Source organism: Oenanthe melanoleuca, chromosome 10, assembly GCF_029582105.1.
Source record: "Oenanthe melanoleuca isolate GR-GAL-2019-014 chromosome 10, OMel1.0, whole genome shotgun sequence".
Lineage (NCBI taxonomy): Eukaryota > Metazoa > Chordata > Aves > Passeriformes > Muscicapidae > Oenanthe > Oenanthe melanoleuca.
The window spans coordinates 4,969,832-4,995,678 of record NC_079344.1 but is presented as its reverse complement, the minus strand read 5'-3'; the positions used below and the strand labels follow the sequence as shown (position 1 = coordinate 4,995,678).

Below are 25,847 nucleotides of genomic sequence, written 5' to 3'. Positions count from 1 at the left end.
CTACATTCAAATCTATACAGATTTACTGATATATCATTCACGTTTTACAAAACTGCATATAGATTTGGGAAATTTGTATAAGTTACCTTTATTTACATGTAATACTCTCAGTCCTAATGACCTAGTCAAAAGATAAAACAAAGTGGGATTTTAAATATCCCTTAAGACCCATTAACATTTGTTACATAATTTACATATCTTCAGAGATAGATGTGCTACACTTCCTTCTTGCATATTTATAAAGACTGTGACTAAACAGAAATTTGCTGGCCAAAGCTAGGTACTGTCATTTCCTCAGATCATATTGGTAATAAAATGTTAAAATTTGAGCAAGCCAGGTATACAAACCAATTTTTTTCTTTCAGAACCAAATTGCTAATTATTTCAACCAGCACTTGCTCAAAAAAAGTGTTACCATTAATACAAAAAATACCCACATTTACAAAAGAAATCAAACTAATATTTATATATGACAAGTTGATCTACAATAAATTGCACATTGTTGGTTATGACTTTGGTTATACTGTATTAACAAATTTGGTTTCTAGACTAACACTGGAGGAAAAAATACAAAAATGCAGCTGTAGAAACTAGCAACCTGTAAACATATCACAGGACCAAATTCTGCACCTGATCACATGTGCATAACCTCCATGCAGTTCAGAGGAGTTTGCACATAACAGACTGCTGAATTTGGCCCAGAAAACCCTGTAAACATGTTCTTTATTGTTATGTAGTGCAATACTGCAAGAATGGATAATAAAGGCCTCTAACTATCAGTAAATACTGAGTGATATTCATACAAATTTCACTTTAGGATTGATTTGTTGCAAAAGGCTGAATTGAAAATATTATCGTTCAACTACAAATTTATCAAAAAAAGTGATGAACACTCAACAAATCAACATCAGTATACAAATTCAAAGAAAACATGGGTATAATTTCTCATTAAAACTCAGAATTATGCTGCTTATCTGTTTTGTATAAAAATCTTGGGTTTGTTACGCTGTTCTAGCAAAAGCAAGTTAGAAACAGAAGTCTAACAACTGTGTCAGGAAGTCAGTGTTCTGCAAACAAATGTTTTCCAATGTTTTATCTAATATGCTGAATTATAAGGTGCTTTGAGCAGATCCGTTGCAAAGAGCCTGAAGCAGCACAGATTATGATACTGTAATACATGAAGTTTGTTGGGTTTTTTTGTTTAGCTGGGTTTTTTTAAAAACAGTTTGACAATTTCAGTTGTTCCTCTTAAAGCAGCAAATCGAATTTAAATCCTCTGCAAAGATTCTTCCCAGCTTTACTTCAGTAGTTTACTGCAGGGCAGTTTCAAATATTATACAAGAGGCAACTGCTAAAAACATTTTAGTTTTTGACTTACTTGGCACTGGCTGATCCAATGTGTATATTGCAGGTATCAGCAAATACACAAAACTATGGAAATGACAAAATACATGTTTAAAAGTTAGTGATTTTTAATACTTAATTATTTTACATGTGATACTATGAAGATTCAATAGCCATGTGGCTAAACATAATGGTAGTCCCTGGAAAATTCAAATTTGTTTGTAAACCCTTAAAATGAAATTGCAGCACTGGACCAACATAATTTATGTCTGTGTCTTAATCAACCCCATCAAAACCCTGAGTGTTTTCAATCGCTAGAAGAAGTTTATCCCATAAATCTTCAAATGAGTCATATGGAGGCAAATCCAAGCGATTAAAGCTGAAAAACAGATGAAAACTCTTAAGTATTTTATCACTTTTATTAGAGGTCATAATTTATCCAAATTAAATACTCACCAGGTATGAGCTCTTGGCAGTTTTTCAGGGGTACCCCACTGTTCAACTGTGAACAACTGTGGTCCATTTGAACCTGAAGAAAAGAACACATAAATTTTCACCCTATTATGAAATGCTTTTATAATCAGAGATTCAAATTATGACATATTTGGGAGCTTTGTAATCCAGTTCTGACATTAGAAGCTATTCATATGATTAAAATACATAGGCAGTAATAGTCAATAATCCCAATTCACTTGTATTTTAATTATTTCTTGCAATACCTCAGTTTCAGGAGACTTTTACACCTTAAGCTCAGAAACCTAAGACCTAAATGTACATGCATAGTGGCTGGCATTAAATTTTTCTGGACAAGACAATTTTATACTGTTATAAATGCTGCATGTAAAAACTTATACACGTTTATCACCATATGCCAAGCTTTATAATCCAGTAGAAAGTAGTTATTATATATATAGTGAAGTAAAAAGTTGTATATTGTAAAGTAGTATATTGTATATATAGTAAATGTCCACCTTTACCTAAACAACAAAGTAGAGTACCTGGGAACTTTTGGAAACATGACAATCATGTGTACTCCCAGGATGTTCTTATGCACCTAAGAGAACACTTTTAGCTAGCAAGGGCAGCCCCAGCTCCCTCTATCCTTCAACAACTATCTTACAGTATCACATCTCTCAAAGTTTCTTGAACTTTACTGATTTTTATCTTCTTTTTGCTAGGATTGGGATTAATTGAGCAAGATGGTATTTCTTATTTGGACTCAGATGTTTATAGTTCTTTTTTATTTTATAGTCTCACAAACCATGAGTTCTACAATACTTCAAGTTAACAAACTAAAAATGGAGTAGTATCTCTTTTTACAAGGCCTTTTAAGGATAAACTGTCCAATTAAGAAATGACACCTAAATTATTTTAACTCTTAACTCAATAACCAACCACCTGTAGCCTGCAATGTGGACTTTTTTATCCAATCATACAGTATTACCCAAACCCACGAAGAAGATGGGGAAGGACTAGCCTCCACCCTAAAACTTCCCTCATGCTTTATATATATTACCTATATTCTAAAACCTTAAACTAAGTTTTCCACCACGTGATATTACACACTTCTATTCAAACTACACATCCATAATCCCAGTTCTATAATTTAATTTTGGAAGCCTTCTCCACGGCCTCAGGTAAAATACAGTGCTCTGCTGGAGGTCAGTACCTGTTTGCACAGAAAGTCTAAAATTCTCCATTACCAGGGTTCCAACAGGACTTCTCAATTCTCATCAAGTAGATGCAAAAGAGCATTTTATAACTGTTTCCTTAAGCTGGGAGAAGACTTTGCAGTTAAAAAAATAGAAAGACAAACAATCCCCTGTCTTGTCACAGAGTATCTGTTCAGTGTGCCAGGGCGGGTTTGCTCCCGGCTGGAGCAGCAAAAACTCCTGGCTGTGCCACGAGAGGGAGATCTCCACCAGGAAGCTGCTCCAGGGCTGCACAGCAGGTGTGGGAAGGGAACAGCCCAGCAGCAGCACAAAATGCTGGATAACCACCACAGCTCTTCCAACACGAGGTACAGGAAATAAAACTGTTACCAGGGTTTAGTAAGGATGGCATGCTGGTCACAGTAAAGCAGAAATAACTTACGAGAAACAAACAAAGCACTGTGCTGGACCACTGCTAGTTGGATTTTCATTAACGAGGGAGTGAATCCAACTACAGAAGACTGCCCAAGGATATCCTAATCCCCGGGCAGAAGGAAGCCAAAAACTTCACCAGTTTCTTTCCCTGTATCAATTCTTAGTTCTATCTCAAGTAGTGTTTTCTTAGACAAATAAGAAGAGCTCCTGAGCAGCAGAATTCTGACTGGTTCCCCTGTGATGAGCATGTGCTGTGACACTGACAATGCCAAGACTCAGGAGCAGCAGCAAACACATGGCTAAGGCTGATGTGCACACAGTTCTTCCCACTGGAACTCAACTCATTTACTGATGGAACAATAAAAAAACAAACCATGTATTTGCAATGAAGACATGGAAAATTGGGAAGACATGATGGGTGGTTTTATTCACAATTCTTTCGTTTTATAAATGAATTAATGCCTTGTTTATAAAAAAGGAAATATTTAATCAAAGAGGCAAGTTAAGCTATTCAGTCAATTGCACAGCTTCTCAAGCACTTTTAGCCTTAATAAAGTAATCTAGCAGAAAACATAATAGCTGATGGCAGCTGGGAACAGACTTCCCCTAAGCAAAGCAACCCCACCCTCTGTGGGCTGCTCTATCTCCTTGCCTGCAGTCTGCCCACAGTGGCTTTTTTGACTTGGCTATTGAAACTGGCTCCCTGCTGTCCTCTGCCTGTTTCAGTCTCTGCGTTGTAAGTTCAGTACTTTTCTTCTGACTTTATGTTTAACTCGTGACATTTCAGTGGTCCCCTTTGGAGTATATCCTTACAAACAACAGCATCTGTACAAGCCTGCCTTGTGAGCAGATAAAAGCACTTGTGGAACTGAAGTTAACTGCTGATGCCAGCATGTCTTTGTAATCAGATCTTGGATAGCTGAGAATTTTCTTCAAGCTCAATCATGTGTTAAACAGGGATTTTTGCAGCTCCTGAGGACTTCTATACATTTAAAAACTTCCAAAACCAGAATTAAAACAGTATGTTCCCATATAGAGCATGGGAAACGTGATATAAGTGACTCTTCTCTAACTTTGTTTCTTATAACTGCCAGTACATACTAAATTTTAAAATAAAACTTGAAAAATAATTTGACAATGTCTGAAGTTGAACATCAGGACAATGTTGGCATCAAGTTCTTTGTTACTTAATTGTGAAGATAATCTTAAGTACTCACCATACAGCTCAGCAAACCCATTCATGGGAACACGTGATGTGCCAGTAACAAACTGAAGCAATCTTATTCTCTTTTCAGAGTCCATCATTAAGACTGCCTATGTATGATAATGATTACAATTAAAGATTTATTCTTAAATTAAGGTCTTAAGCTAGTAGACTTATCCAACATAGTATTTACCTCTAAATCACTATGATACACATATGCTTTTTTTTTTAGTGATACACAGTCTACTTCTCTGCTTAAAGCTATGAAGTCAAATTTCTAATGGCACTGTAACAAGAGTATGGTTACTGGCTTAGCAGGCTGTTAAAATGCTTCCCTTGAAGATTTGGCCCCCTACTTTCTTTGAAGTTTCTTGCTGTTATGAACTAGAAACCAAATTCCTGTAATTTATTAAACAGAAGAGTTTAACACCTCTTTAGTGTAACCATGCCAGGAAAACCTACACAAATATTTTTAACCCCACTCAGACAGGGATTTTTTGAAAAAGCAAGCAACAGTATTGCATTTACATTCTTACCATGCATCTCATTTTTAGTTTTCTTATTTTCTCAGGAATTTTAATGGTCAAATAATATTTACCTAACCTTTTAATGAATCAAACTATAAACTAGCAGAAAGGCAGCAGATTTTGAACATGTTTTCAATAAGAAAATATTAGAATTTCATGATACCTTCCAGAACCACTGTATTACTTGGTGGTTTATGTTGTAGCCATTTTTGTATTTTGTGTGTAGTTTCCAATCAGCCACGTCCACATCTCCCAATCCACACATTAATAACTAAACAGATAAAAAAAACACCAAAGTTTAAGTGAGTAAAGTAAAGTTTCAACATAATTTGTTTTCTTTTCCATGAGACACCTACCTCTAGCTCATTTTCATCAAAAATTTTAATCAGATCCTGTGGTATTAGTTCAAAAAAGCCCTAAAAAAAGAAGAGGGAAGTTTGTAAAAATCAAGGCAACATTATCTTAGCATTTTTAGCCATGGAGAAAGATATTTAGAGACTCTGGTAAACAGAGCCAAAGCAATATATGAAATACAGATGTTTGGATACCAGTAGTCCCCAGTTTTGATATAGTACTTTAAACTGATTTCTCACATCTTTACTGTGATACACTGAGTGATAAGTATGGAACTCTGAATATCATCTATGCAATATAATTTGTACAAAAAAGGGTAAATTGCCTAGTTTAAATCAAACTAATACAATTAAATAAAGTTTAATTTCTGCAGAGGTCATTAAATAGCTTGCTGTACAGCTAAAGCTGTCAGTCAGGATTGAGAAATGAGCAAATTTTTCAAGATGAGTTAAACACCTCAGTAAAAACATACAGAAATATTTTAACTCTGAAATAATTTAAAGCTGACACTACAAACAGTGCCTTTTTTATATACTTTTAACAAAAATACTAGTGGTTCTTCAGGGTGTCCAAAAAACCTTAATATCAGATGCAACAAACTCTTAGAAGAATTTATTATGTAATTAAAACTATACCTCTTTAAAGGCTGTCATTTGTTTCTGTACTCGGCTCACAAATCTCCACTGAATTACTAGACTGCAAAAAACAAAACAAAAAACAAACCCCAAATACAAATCATATTTAAAATAAAAGTGATTTATATACAAAGCAACAACTTGCTTTTGTAAATAAAGCTAACATATAACCCCCCTGAACTGGAGGGCAATCCAGTGAGGTACATTGCAAACAGCAGCCACTACTCACTGAATGTAGTCTCTCTTGTTCTTGTTGGTGACAACTATTTCTGATCCACCACTTTTCAGTTCATGTTGATGGGTCTAAATGCAATGCACAGAACAGGTATTAAATAAGTTGAATATATAACAGAATTCCTATATTAATATTAGGTAATTCATGCAACTCTTGAAGACTGCAGAATTTGAGAACTACAAGAAAGAGATCCAGTCACACAGGTCACCTAATAAATAGAATGTGGTACATTTTTTTTAAAAACAGAGGCATTATTGAGGGGTGCAATGGGAAACCTCCATCTTTTCTGACCTGCTACAACACACCACCCAAGACTGCACACAGGTTCAGAGTAAGGCACACTTCTCTAACTGTGTATTCTATGACCCAGCCCTCACTCCAAATCTCAAGGAAAAACAATTACAGAAACCACTTCTGCCATGATCCCAGTAAGTGAATCAGTATGCATCTCTCCTACAAAGTGACTTATACTACTAGAACCTCAGAAGACAAATATCTCATTTTCAGTTACCATGGATGGACATTCTCATTGCTTCTTCTTAGGATCGCTGTTGTTACACAAGACCACAAAGGTTATTATCTTTAGATTTAACTGGCAACTGTAATTTGGAAGTTTTATTCAAGACTTGTGGTATTTCTACATGACTTATCTTAAATAGCTTTGTACACAATAACAAACTTGTTTATTCTATTGGTTTCTAGTAAATCTTAAAGAAAGGAAACATGTTATCTGCCAGTGATTCCAGCAGTTTCCAAAGGAGCTCATCCTTTCCTGCCAATCACATAAACCCAACCTCTACTCCAGATCAAATAATGGATATGGATATCTTAGCCTCGGTTGCCTTCACAGCAACACCTGCATTTCAATGCAAATAGTATTCAACAAAAAAAGCACAAGCAATTTTTTTAAGCTCTGCTTATTTACAAGTCTTGTATCACACCAGGTTGAAAGCACTGCAAGAGTGGAAAGAGCTGAGTCAGCTAAAAGGTTTTCTTGACATCATACAGATAAAATCCCCTAATTTCACAGGTCAAGTATTTTCTTTCATGTTTTGTCTATTCTGCATTACACCAACATACTAACCTGACCAAAAAGTTCTTCATCAACTATGAATCTGAGGTCCAGTTCTGCTGGATCATTTTCAAGAATCCATCTCAGAGAATTGTAATATTCACTATCCTAAGAGAGAATTACGAAATGGTAAACACTAAATAAAGTAACCACCTTATAAACTGCAAGAGATTCCATGACAGTCCAGTGAACACTTCTGCTTAGGGTAATCCTATACTGGATACAGAGACACTGCAGTTGTACAAAGCTCTGAAGACCTTTGAAACCTGATTGCTCAGCAATCTATGCAAATGTCTCACATAGCAAAACAGAGGTAATATGGTTAGCACTATCTGAAGTAATACATTTTGGACCTCTCTTGTCTCTCATCCTCTATTTATCTTCTTTTTATTGTCAAGCATTACTACAAAAAACCTTTGGAAATGAAAATTAAGATAAAGCCAACCACATCCTGGCTCCATCCAAAGCAGTGTGACCAGGTCAAGGGAGGTGATTCTGTCCCCCTGCTCAGCTGTGCCCAGCTCTGGGGCCCCCAGTATAAGGACATGGAGCTGCTACAGTGAGTCCAGAGGAGGCCACCAAGATGCTACAAGGGCTGGAGCACCTCTGCTCTGGAGACAGGCTGGGAGAGCTGGGGATGCTCAGTTTGGAGAAAGGAAGGCTCCAGGAGACCTTACAGCCCTTTCCAGTATCAATACAGGAGCTACAGAACAGATGATGAGGGACCTTGTATTGGTGAGTGTACTGATAGGGTCAGGAGGGTAGATTTAGCTTGGATATTAAGAATTTCTTCCCTGGCCAGAGAAGCTGTGGCTGCCCCATCCCTGGAAGTGTTCAAGGCCAGGCTGGATAGGGCTTGGAGCAACCCAGTCTAGTGGAAAGTGTCCCTGCCTTGCAACCCAAACCACTCCATCATTCTAGAATACTGAACAAAAATCAAACCAAAACAAAACCACCACGAGACATCTATAAATCTATTACTCAGAAACAGACAGCAACTACATGCTGTAATCCTAATTGGCAACAAAACCAGTAACAGATTAAAAAGATAGAATAAAAATCACTTTGTCCATGAGTATTCTAGGTAAGAGCTATTATCAGGGAATCAACCAAACAAAAAAAGTCTAAGGGACATGTTGCTCCTCTAAAAATGTCAGATTGTATCACTCAAATATTTTCATTTCCTGACATGATTAATTTTTATAATCTAAGAAAAAAACTAATTTAAAAAAACAGGTTAAGATAGGAATCCTATAAGTATTTATATTCAATTTTAACAAACTCAGTGTCAAAAACATTTTAAGAAAACATCATAGAAAGTTTAGGTTCAAGTTTCCAGTACAACTTAACTGACTTGAATCTGAGTCTAAGTCTTTGATTTTCATTTTAAGTTTTAATTCCTATACAACATTCAGACTTATAAAAAACATAGCCTAAGATATCTTTGAATCATGCATTCTCAACCTTCACAATGTCATTAAAGATATATTATACATAAAAATCATAAGTTAACATGAAATTTATCTACATGATAAAGCAAATTACATACCACAGATTCCATGTCATGTAGTGTTATTGGTTTTTGGAGCATCATCTTGTAAAAAGGACGAATAAAAAAGGCTATAAAGAAGAAGAAATAAATTTAACAGGTGTAACCTAGGACTCAAAACATGTGCAATATTAATCTGAATATCACATTACATAAGATAAATACTAACCATCCAAAAGTTTGCCATGGTAAACAGCCATTCCAGCCACACGGCCTATGAACTTGAAATAAGAAAGATGATCTTCATTGCAAAGTCCAGAGTTTGGATTGATCTGCAGAGTATAGTTATCTCTGAAGTTGAAGAAGAGAGCAGGGAAGAAAAAGAAAAACAAAACATTGTACTATTGGAACAGTCTCACATTTGTAGGTCTAAAAGACATCACTTATTAAATCAGTTACTGCTTTTCATGATGATATCTAATATTAAACAATACACAATAGAACACTATTAGTGTATCACAAACAAGCACCACAAACTACTTTAGTAAGTTAGAGATAAACCAAAAATTAACTCCCATTCATTTTCAAGTAGAATAACATTGTCTGCATTACTGGTTACATACTCCTCTTCTGTATGCAGGAGATGGGTGCAAGCACATGCTTGTCCATGCAAAAATGCCATGGCTTATGTTAGACTGCTGTAAAAAGCCCCACAAGGACTGTCCCCATATTACTCTTCTGTCAAGCAACAGTGTGCAGATTATGGCAGTTATTATCAACTAAACCCTCCCATACATTTGCAAGGGTGGCAGGAACCCCATTTTTAAAGAAGGTATGAGAAATACAATTTCTTTTTCCAAGTTTTCACTCTTACAGAGCAGTACTACTTACGTAGCTGAATATTCAAACAATCCATAATAAGGATTAAACATTTCTTTAGAGAGAAGGAAGAACCACTCCCTGGCCACTCCTCCATAGTCTAAACCTTTTTCACCATCAAATTCAATCCAAAGTCTTGCTTTAAGGAAATCTGCTCTCTTTACAGCTATAATTCTTCTGTAAGAATCTTCAAGGATTGTTGTGCGATGTATTTTCATTTCAAACCTATTTGGAATATCACTCTAAAAAAAAGAATATGAAAACAAAGAATAATAAAACAAAACCTGGCATCTTACACTTCTGTAGAATATGCAAATTCTAAAATATAGACCAAGAGGGCAAAGAAACCCTTTCCTTACATAATTTGAAAACATAACACAATATGATTGAAAAGAGGCTCTATTTACCTACAATTCAACTGGCAAAGATAATTTCAGATACTAATTTCTATTTCATGCTAAGAAAATACAGTTAAAGTAAGCTCTTACTAGTACAGCATATGGGCAGTTGCTCTGCCTGCAGCATGGCATGGAGTCTCTTCTGACACTGAACATTTATCATATTACACACTTGATTAAAAACAGCTCACAGTTGACACAAAATTATCTGGAACTGTTTTACCTGACTTATATCACCTTCTAGTTCAATATTCTATGAGCCTAGGTGTCCTGTTCTCTTACTTAAGACAAAATCTACAGTTGTATTTAATTCTTAAAATACCACAATTATATTGTGTGGCTGAGCTCTCTATCACTTCTCAGATTAAGATACTGACATTTGAATGAATGTCGGTCTTGTTTGACTAGGAACACAAAAAACGAGGTGCATATATAATTGTGTGCAAATTACATGTCAGTTCAAAATGCAAAGACAGACTTGGCAAGTAGAAGGTGAAGCATGGATCTAAACTCAAATCATATTATTATATATGAAAAGTATCTCCCAAGGATGTAAAATTTGATTGAACTTGTGCAGACTCATTGTTATCTGGCTGTCCAGATGCTATTTACAGTCTTTTATGCTACATGTTAAAAATATACCTGGCAATGCCACTTCAAACCAGAGTTTGGAAACAAGATCCATAAACTTCAGATTTTAAAGCCGTAAAAATTTGTTGCAGTCATCCAGCCTGATCATTATGACAGCAGAGGTTTTTACATAGACAGACTAAAATTTATTCTGAGAACTTCTGAGAATTTTCCATATTCTGACTTTCAAAAACTATTCTATGCTTGATCAGTGATTACCAAACTTTTCTGTTGCCAGTCTTACTTTCCAGTTCACAATGTTTTCTACTTTTATTTAATTAGATTGTTTGCAGTTTCATCAGTGCATAGTCGCAAATCCTGTTGTTAAGAGTAAATGCTAATTGTTACCAAGCTGGTGATTCACAAACATATTTGTGATCAGACAGTAAATTTACCTTCCCTGTAACCTAAGCTTTTCCTTGTTTAGGGGGTCTAAGTTTCAAAACTTTCTGCTGGATTCCTATTGATTACTAACCTGTTTCTTCAATTTCTTTCTGAAGAATTCATACTTCCGCTTATAGTCCCTGGAGTAAGGCACAGCCTTTGGGGAAAAAAAAAAGAAAAAAACTCTCACGTGTCTTGTGAAACACAGACAACTCACTTAAATTCTGAGATAACAGGAATGCATGTTTTACTGAGTGCCAGGGGAGACTCCCAATTTATAAACACCAGGAATGAAAAGCACTTCTCTGTTCAGATCAGATCCAGAATTCATGCAGTACTTCCCCATGAGCTGGTGTGACTGCCTGAGATCCCCGAGTGGCCCAGATCAAAGTGACCAAAATGCCTTTGGTGACGTCCATAACACGTCCATTTCCCTGCTGTATCGTGAGAGACCTGGCTACAAACACCTCTATTTTCCATGGACAGGGAAGGTTGTTTACACACGCAGGCTATTAATAAACACAGATATCAGCTGAACACTAAAACCCATCTATAATTATAATGCAAACCATCTTTGCAATTAGTTCTGGTAATTTTGCACTTCAGATTAAGTACTGAGGCTGGATAATTATTTTTCAGTTGAAAATTAATTCTTCTTTAAGCTCTTTTTTTTTTTCCTTTTTTTTTTCTTTTTTTCTTTCTTTTCAAATTTACTTCATGAATTGAGCTAGTGTGGACAAAAAATAAATAGACTTTCTCACTCACTTCAAAGCCCTCCCCCCAGTCTACAAGGAAACTATCTTACTACCATGGGAACTGCTTTTTCTTGCTGACATTTAAAGACTATTTCCCCAGAAAGCTTTCTAAACAATCTTTCAGAAGAAATAAAAATGCTTTGTTCAGACACCTTGAAAGTTTCACTTTTTAGACCGACTAACTGATAAATGACGAGAGTTTGTTTGGATTCTATCAACAGTATTTCTGAAAAATATTAAAATCTACATTAGGAAAGCTTACTGGTCCAGTTATTGCCACATTCTGCAGTCGAGGATCCTCCCATTGTGTCCTCTTCGTATCTGCAAGACATTTTTTAATTAGTTCCATTAATTTAAATAATGTTTACAAATAAAATTATGAGCAGGGAAGAATACTACATTGTACATACTGTGGTTTATGAAGAATATTCTTCCATCTGTGTGAGTTCTCTCTTCCCACCCTGGCTGTAAAAAGGTAATATTTTTATTACACATTTTTATTCAATTTTTATTATAAATTTCTGATCATATAATGTGCATAGAACTCAACATGATCTGCAGTTGAGGGCATTTCTGCCCCATCTACCGTCAGCACTGAAATTCAGAATAGTATTTTTTGTAGGAAAAAAGCAGGCTGCATTTTATCATGTGCAAATTTCAATAATGCTAACAAACAGTTAGATGGTTTCATCTGCAAAACAAGGACAGAATGCTTTACTTACTGGTAATGGGCCCAGGTCGACTGGATCTAGGGAAGTCTTTCTCCTCGGATGAGCAGAAATTTTCAGTCTTGGATCTTCCTTTGAAAACAAAACAAGCAGCATGTTAAAATCCTTTTGCTGTTTTATTTTGCTTTTAATCTTTTTTTGCCTTTGTTAATGATTTTGTAAAGAATATGCCTAGTATCAATCAGGTAATGGTTGCATATTCTGCAGCCAGAAGAATCCTTGCAGATTCTCAGTCCTCCAGTAATTTACAATCATCTTCTAGTAACCTTTCACTACATTTTATTTACACATATATAAATATAAATCCCTCATTCAACTCAATTTTTGTGTAATTGAATCAAATTACTATTTCCACACAATTTCTGACACATCTTATACTTTTTGGATTTGGTGGAGTTTTTTGTTGTTTGGTTGGTAGGTTGGGGTTTTTTGTGGGAGCTAGGATGATGGTGGTTGTGTTAAATGAGGCCTTTTCATCCATCTAGAGAAAAGAATACTCATTTTGAATCAATTTAATGCATTTCTGCTTCCCTTTCAGCTGACAGTAACAATGACTTAGTCTTGAGAGGCTTAAACCCATCTAATAGCAGTGCCAAGTGGTGTGCAGTGCCCCTCTGTGGAACTGCAGCTGTACAGCTCCCTCACTTGCATGGTATTTGCACCTGGTCTACTTTTCTAAGCATTCACAGAAACTTGTGTTCTGCCCTGTGATAAATTCAAGGTAATAGATTTCCTCTTGAAGATATGTTTACAGAACTCATTTCTGTGATCAGCTCCTAAAAGCTACCACAGCTCTGCAATGTCATTTAGGACGGGCTTTACATCTGCGAAGCACATTCCTGTTTTCTTCCTTCTAACCTAAACTTTCAAGTACCAATACAATTAGTAAAATTGATAATCTTCTACTCATGACAGGTAATACAACTTGGCTTTTTTATTACATATCACTCAGACTCACACAGAATATTTAGGGTTGGAAGGGACCCACAAGGATTTTGAGGTCCATTTCCATGGCCTGTACAGGGACTGAATGCCCCAACCATGAAAGCCCCATCATGGCTTTATCAGCACCATGTGCTGACCATGCCTGTGAACAGACAGACACAGCTCCCTTGGCACTAAAAAAACACACAGAAGCTTGCTGAAAGCAGCAATGTTTTGATTCAAGAGGAGACAGAATTTAAGTTCATGAGAAAAGTCTTCCATTACCCATGTTGTGGTTTTGGTATTGTGGTCGATAAAGAATGGTCTCCCATTGGGTGCGTGTCGGACTTCCCAGCCTTTAGGGAGAAATCCTTGCTCCATTTCAGGCTGCTGCTGAGAAGACTGTTGTGATGAATCACTTGATGTTGCTTGTGGCTGTCTTCCTATAGAAATACTTTGTGCAGCTGACACCTGACTTGTTTCCACAGCAATCTATTGTAAATGACCAAAAAACATCATATCAAATCCAAGCCCTGCAAAGTAATATCATTTTTCTATTAACCTATATTTTTGAATTGTGAAAGCAGTTTCATAAAGCAAGTCCCTGATAGGTTTCATAATATCAACCACATTGACTAACAATCACTTATTGTGCTGAAGATTTACAGAAGCCTCTCAATCTCCTCAGTCAGCTACCACTCTCCAGAAGGGAGAGTGACTTGCCACAAACATCATTACTGTTCCTACCTCTCCATGCAGTCTCTCAGATATTTTATGTGGTACTTCACAGTTTGTCTTTTGCACGTTCTATTTCAAAGCCGTCTCTCCACTTCTATTACACAAGATGTTTAAAAGGTTCAGTGAATACAAACATCAGTAAATCGAAGACAGGCACAGTACCTGTACTACTGGTTTTATCCAGGTAGTGGTTCTAGAATTGTGATCTATATAATATGACCTTCCTTTTTCATCTTGTCGTTCTTCCCAGCCTGGGGGTAATCCAGATGAAGTAGGCAGTAACTAAATATTAGCGACAACAGAAGAAAAAACAATTAAGGAAACTATGAAACTTACTGTGAAAAGGTTTCCCTCTGACAAATTAAAACAACAAAACTATATTCCAGAAGGTTCATGACTTCTATGAACTGGATAAAATAGATAAGAAGTATTTAAGTCCTTCCTGAATAGTATGAAGTTACAGATTTTTATTTGTTTGTTTCAAACAAAATTCAAACTCCTCATGTAAAGGATGCATTTATATACCTGGTTTAGGCTGATCCAGCCTAATACTTCTGGCTATTAGATCACAGTTTGCAGTGTTACCATAAAAATATAATGGAATGTGGTATAGCTTTTCATTAGAAATAAACACTTATAAGGCAAACCATTTGAAAAACAAAACTCTTATCATCAGGGCAAGACTACTTCCTTCTGCAGGCTATGCATTAAGCTAATGCTAAACAAAGCTGAAACGTGAAAGCTTTACAGCTGAACTAGACCCACAATTGCCATTTTGTCAGGACAGCTGCTGGGCAAGAATGGCAAATTCTCATTTAAAATGTCAGCAGCTAACACAGCTAAAAGCCTGTGTTTTTTGAAAAATGACTTACTACTGGATGTGCAGGCTGCTCTTCAGGTCTGTATGTTTGCAGACTACCTCTTCTGCTGGAATGGTTCTTGAAGGAGTGGAGAGAAATGACACATTAGCTGTTACTGCAGCTTTAAAGATGGCAGCAAACAGCCAATAATGGTTATCACAATTCAAGTTATTAGAGTTTCCATCCTGAGCAAAGTGTTGCATTTGTTTTGAAACATGATTTAACATGATATTTTTCAAACTCTTGTTTAACAGCTAGAAACATCAAGTTCAGAGAGTCTATTATACTCTTAGGACAATAGAGGCTCCTGAAAGTTCAGAAAACTCTAGCAATACATATTTTGGCTTGTAAAACATTAATTACAAATAGTTATGGTACAATTGGGTTTACAGTATAAAACTTTTTGTGTTGTCAGTAAAGGCTGAGATAGAACAGAGCTAACACAATTTTCCAGAGAGTAGATTAGGTCAATAATGAAAGGATATGAGAGTGTGAGAGAACCAGTTTCAGAAGGGCAATTCAATCCCTGGACTTTGCTTAAATGTCCACCTTCCTGCCTAAAGACATATTTAGATCTCACTTGCTACAATTAGGCACCTGTATTTCATTTTGCATCAGAATTTCCAGAACTCTTTGAAGGTTTTTTTCCCCATCCACTTATTATTGGAGTACTTCAAAGAAAAAGCGTGATTAACTTCTAAATTTTTTTTATTTAGTGGAGTGAGGGTGGGGTATAATGCAGGTGAAAGAAGGCAAGACTGCCATTCTAGCTGAATCTGGCAAATAATTTGAACATCTGCCTCTTTCTTTGCTCAGGCCACCCAAGCAAGCTGAAATAAAACTTTCCTTGCAATGCATGGGATGCTGAATAGCAGAGATGGAATAAAGTCGTTACTCTCACTTGACTGTTTCCAGCAACACCAGTGATGTATTTGTACAACTCATATAAACATTGTCAATTACAAATTGATATTTGGAATGGTATTCTTAACATCACAAAAACTAATGATTATTTCCATACCAAAATCTAACAGACTAGATGGCCTGGGTCACCTCTACAGGCTTTCCTCAATGGACAGTGATTTCTCAGGTCATGTGTCAGGTTACAAAGCTGTTTGTGGAGCTCGGGTTTCACAGGACAGCTGAGCTTATTTAATTGCTTGCTACCACCAAAAAGTCAAGTTTCATTCTGGCTACATACTCCTGCTGTTTTCCCTCTGCTACTGTAGCAATTGTCAGACAACCTAGCATGCTGTTTCAGTTGCTCAAAGGGCAAAAAAGCAGAATTGAGGAAAAGAGAGTAGTTTTCTGCTGGGTTAGCATGCAGAACAGACTCTCACAAAGGTCAGGCAAGTTTCACAGCTGGCACAAGGGCTGTGGAACTGTATGAGCAAGCTCCCTTTTTTGCTGCTAAGGCAGCAACAGGTTTACTCAACCCAATCATAAAACCTTATCCCAATATCCACAATGAAAAATGGTCTTAGAATTTGTTCTAATGGGAAAAGTAAGCTTTCAGGACATAGAGATTTTGTCATTCATAGTTTTCAGCAGTTGACAACACCAGACTAAGAGGTAGATTTACAGACTGAAAAACAGTGCACACAAATCTGTTTCAACCTCAGGCAGAAAGCCATGTAAGCAAAGCAGTGAGGAAGAAAGTGCATGCTTAGATGGGATTCTACAGTAAAAAGACTATTCTTAAAGTCTGTGCATTTGAGAGGAAATTAAAAATACAATTCCTAAATAAAGTATTTATGGATCTAATTCTATCAGAACAGTGCGAAAAATAATTTACTGTGTAGGCTGTTGACTGGCCAGCAGCTGGACTTCCAGAGGTAGTAAGTCTGTTACTCAATTCTTCTGCAAGATGAGTCTGTATGTCACAGCTACTCTGTGAGAGAGGTATTTGAACATGCTGACTGCTGTACATTGTTGCTTCATCTTCAGTTATAATTTCCCAGCTCTTTAAAAGGAAAATAAAGAGAAAATATTTTTAAAAAGTAGTTCCAAATTACAATTAGTTAAGACAAGCTTTCTGAGTAGGCTACATTAAAAAATCACTTGTTGCATTTCAGCAGCATTTGGAGATTTATTGTTCTACCTCGGGGGAATCCCTGTTGTCTGTGTTTTCTGTATCCTCTGATATCTGTCGCCGGTGAGTGAACACGTGCTGGGCCTCCAGCTGCACATTGCCAAGATCTGCAGCAGCCACACTGTCCCTGGTGGGGCAAGGTGGGAGAAGTCAGCAACAGCAGCCCGAGTTTATCTTTCAACAGTAAGCTAGACTAACAGCAAAAACATACATCACAGTCATTTTGGCAGAAGAAAAAGAAACAGTCTGGACTACATAAATTAATGTAAACTGTTTAAAATGAATAAGCATTCATGTCCATGTGAAGTGTCAGCTGAAGAATAAGGTAACATTCCTAGGGAGTGGGGGAACAAAAAAAAAAAAAAAAAAGTGCAAACAATTTAACCAAGGCCCTGACGGGAAGAAAGAACAAGGCTGAAAAATGAAAAATTATTTATTTTCCATTCCAACAGTTGTTATCTTTCCAACTGCAACCAGTTTCAGTCAAAATTATCACTAGCCAGTGACCACTGCATCAGGGCTTCTAAATAAAAGTGAGAGAAAGCTCTCTACTAATTTTCAAGCTGTTCACTTTTTATTTCTCCTTGCTTTCAATGTAACTAAGGTGAATTACACTAACCAATATAAGACTTGAATTTTCAGGCTAAAAGACATACTGTGCAGTTGGTCTTTTCCACTGTGTTCTTCTGAATTCATGATTGACATAGTAGGTCCTGCCAAGGATGTCTTGTCTTTCTTCCCAGCCTGAAGGCAGAGGAGGAGATTCCTGCTGCTGCTGTTGTGGCTGGCTAGCAGCCTCTGGTTGGTCCAATATAATCCACCCAGGCTGAAAGACATAATATAACTACCTTTAATACTACAGAAAGTGAAAAACATATCTTAATTTATTAAGCCACTCCCCCTTTTAAGATGTAGTTGCATAACATCTTAAGTCAGTAAATTTGACTTTGGCTTTAGTGTGTGTATTTCTAAAAATGACAAGGCATATTATGCATGCAGAAATCTTATTTTTAACTCAGGATCCTTAAATATATTAGTACCAGAAGTTGTTAGTTTCAGGAAAATAAACAGCACTCACAGAATACATTAAAAGCTTAAATATTGTCATTTCATACACATGCTGCAAATATATCAGCCAGATGAATACATCCTTCTAAAACAAAGATTAATTACAGCAAAGGTGCTAATGCTGAATAGAGTTAAATCTGGAAAAGAAATCTATTAATGTACATTGGATGTGCTTAAGAAGATTACATATATATGGTTGGTAAGATCAAAATATCTCTATGGAGTGGAGAGAGTTATAAATTATAAAATGAGACAGATGTTAGTGTCTGTCTGGGGTCAAACAACATTAAACAGTACCTACAACAGAAACTTAAACACTTTAAATCGTATGCACAATACAGGCAATCACTTTTAACTGGTTTGTTTCTAAAACACTATTTACTGCTTAGTGATTCCTAACATTCATTTTTCAGCAATAAACACAATTTTTCCCACCTCTACTTCTTCAGCCTGTTCTGTGGTTTCTTCTTCAGACCCATTGTTTTTAGGTAAATAAGTCATTTTTAATCTAAGGTGGCCTTTAACTCTTGATTTATGGCTGCAGAAGAGAAAATAAAATTATCTTATTGTGCACTTGTAAAACAAAATAGCTGAAAAAGCACAGCTAGAGGATTATTCTTAAGTGTTCCAACACAAACTTGACTTTTTATAATCTAAATTAATTAAGTTCTATAATGGCATTAAGGCTTCAGACTTCTGAATACAGCAAGTATTTAAAATAATGCTGACTTTTTAGTATAACATCAATATCTTAGAAATGGCTGCTCAAATTTCTTTGATGGAAACAGAAAAGCTTAGAAAATGCATACATATTTACAACTAATTACATAAGACCATTGTGTAGCTACAAAAATTAGAATTCCCATGTGGTATTTACTAACCTTCTTGGATGAAGAACAAAATCCTTAAATGTATACGGTCTCTCCATACTTGGATTTTCTGTCTGGAATAAGAATTTTTTCCAAGAAAAATTTTTATCAAGAACTTCATATCAAAGAAAACTATCAGAAATTTACTACTGATTTCTTTAAAGGCCTTATAACATTTTAAAACTTAAATTACAGGTTCAGGTACAGTAACAGCAATACCACCTTTAATCTTAGCAGTAAGACCAACATTCTGGTTCAAGAACATAAAAACTACCTCAGTGTCTATGCACATTACAGAATGAAACACCTGCTCTTGGAAAGGGTTTGCCATGTTGCTACCCTGTTTTTGGACAGTTTCTGATAAATCTGTTAGTATCTGCTATGTTTTGAGACTTCAGAAGGAAATGAAAAAGCTTGGTTTTTTTCAATGTTCTTGGTGATATTTAAAACTAATTATCTGTTTTGCAAAAGGAATACAATAAACAGAAAAAAAATGACCAAAGCAACACTAGCTCTATTTTCCACTTACTCTCTTTTTTGTATCTATGTGAATAAAGAACAGTAAAAATAAATTTACAGACTTCAAAGAAATATTAAGACATGACAATAACTACAATCTCATCTTTAAGACTGTAAAACTATGGAAAAGCTAAAAGCACTCCAGTATTGAAAAACAAGGTAACCTACATTGTTTTATAAAGTTCAGAGCTGAAAAATCCCAAACAGATCTACAAAATAAAACAAACAACCCACAGAGCAGGAGAGTTTAATCACTTTTTATTACCAGTATTGTTAACTTCCTCATATGACTAATAGGGTGCATACAGAAATATTTTTCCCCTTTCATAGTCTTAAAAACAAATAAAAAATACAAACCGGTAACTGATAAAGAGGAATATCCACTTGTCCAAGAAAATCATCTCGAGTCTACAGAAAACAAAAACAAACATCACAGAAAGTTGAAAGCTGCAATGTGTTTTAAAAACATTATCCCAACACCCTGATAATGTAGCAATGCTTTCTTAGAACCTGAAGGCACCTCTGAATTATAGGCTTGTCCTGTACAGAGAGCAAGTTCTGATTGAACCAGCACTCAGAGCCTTGGACAGTTCTGCCTTCCCCAAAACAAAATTTGAGGGAGTTGGGGTGGAGATTTAGGCTGTTTACTAAATTGTAGAGACTAATGTTAACCAAACAGGAGAGTTGTTCAGCATCAGGACTGAGACTGTCAGCATCCCCAGCAGAAAAGCTGTCCTAAAGGACCCTCCTTCTAGGAGCACCCAACCATTTCCATAAGCCTAGACAGCTGTTTAGAACAAGCATGTATAAATGTTTTCTTATTTTCCAAATCATACAGCTATTGTCAAAGATAACAAGAAACGAAAGTGTTATCTGTGGCAAGTGCTTTGGAAGGTCCAGCAATTCCAGTTGTCCCACGCTTGGCACAAAAAATTGCTAGAATTATAAAAAAAGAACACCTTCTGTCTATGCACATTGCAGAGTTTAGTTTTAACAATGACCATCCAAAAGATTTTACCCTGACTTGGATGTCTGGACTGTCCAATTGGGACCAGAGTGTGAACATAGCAGCTGTGAGACTAGGACAGGGATTAATACACAGTAATGCTGCACACTTGACTTTTCACCATGGATTTTTGCTTGCCAAAGAAATTAAAATTTCAGTAATCTACATAGGTAATTTCAGTATTCACCAATAATCACCACCAGCAGCATTTGACTTCACTTTCTGCTGGATAACTGGAGCATGTGCTAAGTTGCTTCAAGTTAATTCATGATTTGAAAACCTTTGTGAACCTCCACAAAAGCAGGGAAATGTATTATAAGGGTCATTTAACATGAAGATATATCAGTGCCTGTGGAATAAACTCAGGTCAGCATGGAATTTTTTGAAGGTATGTATAAGCTTATGGCTTAAAGAAAAAAACAAAACCTACACTACAATAAGACTACACTTTTTTGCACAGACTGAGTAAGGAGCTGTAAAAGTCTTCGACTCTGTGCTTCATGTAACCTCTGAAATTCTAGGCTTCCTGATTTCTGCAGCTAACAAAAGATTCAGTGCCTATTCTTTCCTAAATCTGTTGCTGCATATATTCAAAGTAAGCACCCCAGAACTTTAATGTTTGTCCACAAAACTTTTCACCACAATGCTCTGTAGCTTGCTGACATCTATTTCCTTCACCTCAGGGCAAAACCATGTGTTTCAATTTTCTTCTGGAAAGCTTATTTAAATTTTCAATTCAAATGTTTTACAGCATTAATTCTATCCATTTTTCGGTCCCTCTGATATTAAAGTATAGGTATTTCTGGAAGTAGTTCTTTTTGCCTTAGTAATTCTGATACCTTTTTTCCTTAGCTCTGTTGTCCTATATTCATCCATTTAACCTTTAAGTCATACATGTATCTGGAGAACCAGTGTCTTACATGGGCCTCTAATTTTCGCATCTGCAAAAACTGCAACTAGATTGCCATAGGTGATAAAATGCTAGAAAACTGGAGATATGTCACTTTAAATTCAGTTTGCAGCGTGGATGTCATGTTCAGATCTGAAGGGGACAAAATGAAAATACATACAAAACATCCATCTTTTTAGTCCACAGAGTCGTTTGAGATAGAAAACTACAATAGGTTTCATATCTGAGGAACCTTCCCTGAACTACTGAAGGAAAACTTTCTGTGCTATTATACACCACAGGATTCTGAAAAAAAATAGGTTATCATTTTTGCCTATGAGGTTCTTTTTAAAATGGCACAGCACATACCTCAGACATGTTAAAAGGCTTAGTATTTGTAAAGTTCTTGGCAATCTTGAAGTGGAACATGCCTTCCAAATAAATTATTGGAATGTGGGACAAAAGTTTGCTCTATTTTAGAAACCCTCAGAACATTGTGTTTGTTACCAGCATAATTTAAGTATGGGCTCCTGTTATTCACTTTATTATTCCGCTGTCTCTCCTGCTATTTTTAGCAGAGTTAGCGTCGATAACCAACTCTTTAACAGTACTTTCTCCTCCAGCTAGAAAGCAAAACCCTGAGTGGAGATTTTTGTTGACCTCCAAACAACTAACACATAAATCAGATAGCAGGAATGATCTGCAGTGATGTGCCCCACCATGACAAGCTGACTAACTGCCTGCGAGAGGTGCCAAAGCAGCTTCGCAACAGACATCGCACACATGAACAACTAAATGCCAGTGGAGCTGAAACTGTTTGGATCTCTATTTCATCAGAGCACACAGCACACACAAGTGGGTCAGTTGTTCTTGTCAACTTCTAATTTCTTAACAGCCAGAGAACTCAAACTTTCTGCTTGGCATCAACCTCAATTAATGATATATACTGCACTAACAGAGAGGCCTTGTATTTTACTGATTCACTGGTTTAGTCTATAGAGAGTTATTAAAAACAGGTGAGGACAGACAGCTGCTGTACACAGTTCATTTGAAGAACTCCAGTGCAATGCCAAAGCAATCAAAGAAAAACACCAAAAGACAGTAATTCTGTTCAAAACTTATTTTCATCTATTTTACGAATATATGCTTAATGAGTTTTAGATTTTAGACTTTTTTTTCCTGCAACTCCCATCAGAAACTGCAGTAAGATTTTAAACACACATGCTTATCTGAGTCACACGTTTAAGAGCAGTACTGACAACATAACCCAAAAGTTATCAGGTTTGAAAATGGGTCACTGAATTTAATGTCATTCACTGGATTCACCACACAGCCTTTTGAAACAATTCTTGTATAAGACCAGGGTGTTGAAATAATAAGTATTTTCTCTACCAGTTTTTGTGACAAATGTTTGGTGGTATTAGTGCATTAATTAGAATCCAAGCATATTCCAATATTTTTCTGAATAAACTGGCAGCTAGTTGTGCACAGGTTTGTCTTTACACAGAAATCCACAGCTGTATGGCAAAACAAGAAAGCATACAGCTTTTATTGGAGGGAACATAAGTATCAATTCAAATTGAAAAAACAAACAGTGATCTGGACTATCGCTGCTTAAGAAAACATGAGCTCAATAGATGCCTTATAAAACCAACATTCTTCTTGTTTAAACACCCAAACATCAACATTAGTTACAAGCTTGATGAGAATGAAAAAACTTTCCTGAGCTACACTAGCAAATTCAAGTATTTTTCTTTTCATGCTGTGCTGAGTGCATTTTGTTCTCTTAAACTCTAGATTGAAAAAAGTGAGCTCTTTTTTCTTCCATAAAATACTGCCAGCATATGCTATTCATCATGGAAAAGTAACAGCTTCAAAAAAAACAAGATTCAATTATGACATTAAGATTGTACCAAATTCACGGATTCCACAAGTAATGTTTTCTCTGTCTTGCAATGCAATAAATACTTGGTTGTATGGAATTCATTACAGTTTCAGTCTCCTGTATTTTTAAGGGGGACCTGTGGATTGTGAGGAGATTTTTTTAAATGACATATAGGCCACGTAGGCATTTCTTTAGAGCTGGCATCTCTGACAGATATAAAACCCTATCAGCATTTTCAAAATAGGGTGAATACATACTGTTAGATCAAGGGTTATTACACAACATGTGTTTCTGCAGGACCTTCAGCCCTGCTGGCTGTTTCAACAGCAAGGTGTCAGCACAACATGCCTCAGCAGCTTTACCATCTGCTTAACAGACAGCATTTAGAAATGACACTGAGGTTATTTTCACTAATTCTCTCTCACTTCCAAAGACATTTTCAGGCTACTGCTTATCTAAAGACCAGAGAAAAAGCATCTTCTGTTTCTCCATTTATAGCTTACACATTTTATATGGCACCAAAATCTTACTGCTTCCTTAGGAGTTCATATTTACTTTACGGTACTTTTATAACAATCATATATTAGTCCACTCAATGAGTGCTGCTTTGAGAACTTGCCCTTAAAAGTTCATTAACAAAGCAACTTTAGATAGATCTTTTTTTATTTTATTTTTTTTTCCTTCACACAGTTCACAGGAAGGCAAGTTGTCTAATATAACCAAAGCATACTTCAGAAGAACAGAAACAAAGAACATGTCAAAAGTTATTAATGCATTGATTTTATTCATCAGGACTTCAAGTCCTTTGGTTTGATGTATGTATGTGCCAAACAAACTATCATATAAAAAGCAGATATATTACATTTCATGAAAAGTCAAAAGCCAATCCAGACTGTCCTCCTGTGTTAAATCTGCCAATATTCACCACAAAATATATCAAAAACAGTACTAAATATTTAATTAGATACTATTTCAACAAGTCATTCTTGACATCAAATTAGTTATCTTCCTAATAGTATAAAAACATAAAACTCTGGTATCCATTTGTGAAAGCTTTTTTGCCAAATCTTAGGACTTCAAAGAAAGTTTAAAAAATGAACTCTCATAGTAACAATTCCAGGCATGCTTTTACCTTCTCCATTTAACACTATGAAGTTTAAAACACAGAAGTGTAAAACTTTATCAAATGTTAAAACTGCATGTGCAATTTGCTCCCAGAAGTAACAACACATAAACCAGATATTGCAGATATTTAATACAGTGGCTAATCAACACATTCAACTGAAGGACTTGATACAGTCAATCAACTTTTTGCTTTTCAGAGCAAAACTTCTCATGAAGTTCACTTGATCCAGTTTAGGATCACGCAGAGGCATAAAGTCAGGTTGAAGCTGGAAGCTGCTTTTCAGCCCTAAATTAAATCAATTGGCCAGGACTGTACAGGGACCTGGCCACTTCTTAGTGAAGGAGCCTAGAGAAGGGCTGGATGCAGGCTGCATGGCCTCACCCTGCTCCAAAGTCAGTCCAGCAGTTTTCAATATCATTAAGTCTACTGTTGGTGCAAATGCAGCATCAACACTAACTCAGCTCTGCCCAGTGCCTTTGCACCAGCCCACAGCTGGTGGCCACTGCCAGCCACAGTGCAGCTTGCTGTGCTCTTCCACACTCAGCTTCAGTCCTCAGCCACTGCTGAACAGGAGCCTCAAGCCCCACCCATCAACCTCTCCCAGCCCCAGGCCCAAAACCCCTGCTGCCAGGTGTAAAGGTAGACACAGGACCTGGCTACAGCAGAACTCACTGGTTGGGCTTGTCTTAAGGTCTTGCTATGCTCAAGCTATAAATCCCACCTGTCCAAAACCAGTCTGCATTGAACTGACCTTGGATGCCTCAACCTCTAATGACAAAAGCTGACCCAAACACAAATACAAAACAGTATTACAATTTATTTCAGACAAGCTCAACAACACTACCAAAGCTATATTACACTTTTCACCTCAGACCTGGTTTTATTAGCCTGTAATTTGCCAGATGTTAACCACTTTAGATTTCTCATTAATAAGCTAAATATTTGTCCAAAAACAAACTTAACAGAAACAATTATTAGTAGAATAATTGGCTAATGTAGAAACTCTATTGAAAAATAAGTAATGTTCATAATAAATACTGGAATTCCTTTTCCTTCAAAAAGCCCTTGTACTTTCATGTTAGTAAGCAGGCCATCTCCTTTATGCTAGGAAAATCACTGATTGCCAGAGAAATCATCTAGGTCTGAAAGA

At 36.2% G+C, this 25,847-nt stretch overlaps 2 protein-coding genes across 2 annotated transcripts in view; both read right to left on the bottom strand.

Moving 5' to 3' along the window:
- Window positions 1-25,847, bottom strand: part of RAB27A (RAB27A, member RAS oncogene family) — a 276,869-nt gene that overhangs the window by 185,640 nt on the left and 65,382 nt on the right. The window lies entirely within an intron of this gene.
- NEDD4 (NEDD4 E3 ubiquitin protein ligase) lies at window positions 843-20,226 on the bottom strand. Its single transcript, XM_056499946.1, has 24 exons — window positions 20,149-20,226; window positions 19,285-19,346; window positions 18,839-18,941; window positions 17,992-18,161; window positions 17,345-17,462; window positions 17,039-17,206; window positions 15,256-15,321; window positions 14,546-14,665; window positions 13,931-14,137; window positions 12,716-12,793; window positions 12,404-12,458; window positions 12,256-12,314; window positions 11,330-11,395; window positions 9,839-10,068; window positions 9,177-9,298; window positions 9,008-9,078; window positions 7,471-7,566; window positions 6,381-6,454; window positions 6,152-6,212; window positions 5,519-5,578; window positions 5,326-5,433; window positions 4,649-4,745; window positions 1,801-1,873; window positions 843-1,723 (listed from the first exon to the last, which is right to left on the bottom strand). The coding sequence occupies exons 2-24, from the start codon at window positions 19,329-19,331 to the stop codon at window positions 1,621-1,623; spliced, it is 2,352 nt and encodes a 783-aa protein (XP_056355921.1). The 5' UTR covers window positions 19,332-19,346; window positions 20,149-20,226; the 3' UTR covers window positions 843-1,620.

Excerpts from the sequence above, each read along its gene's own strand:
- NEDD4 (XM_056499946.1), bottom strand. The coding sequence starts at position 19,331 with ATGGAGAGACCGTATACATTTAAGGATTTTGTTCTTCATCCAAGAAG. Across the intron at positions 7,567-9,007 it reads TACATGACATGGAATCTGTG|GATAGTGAATATTACAATTC; the intron begins GTATGTAATTTG and ends ATTCTCTCTTAG. Across the intron at positions 4,746-5,325 it reads TAATACAGTGGTTCTGGAAG|GCAGTCTTAATGATGGACTC; the intron begins GTATCATGAAAT and ends TATCATACATAG.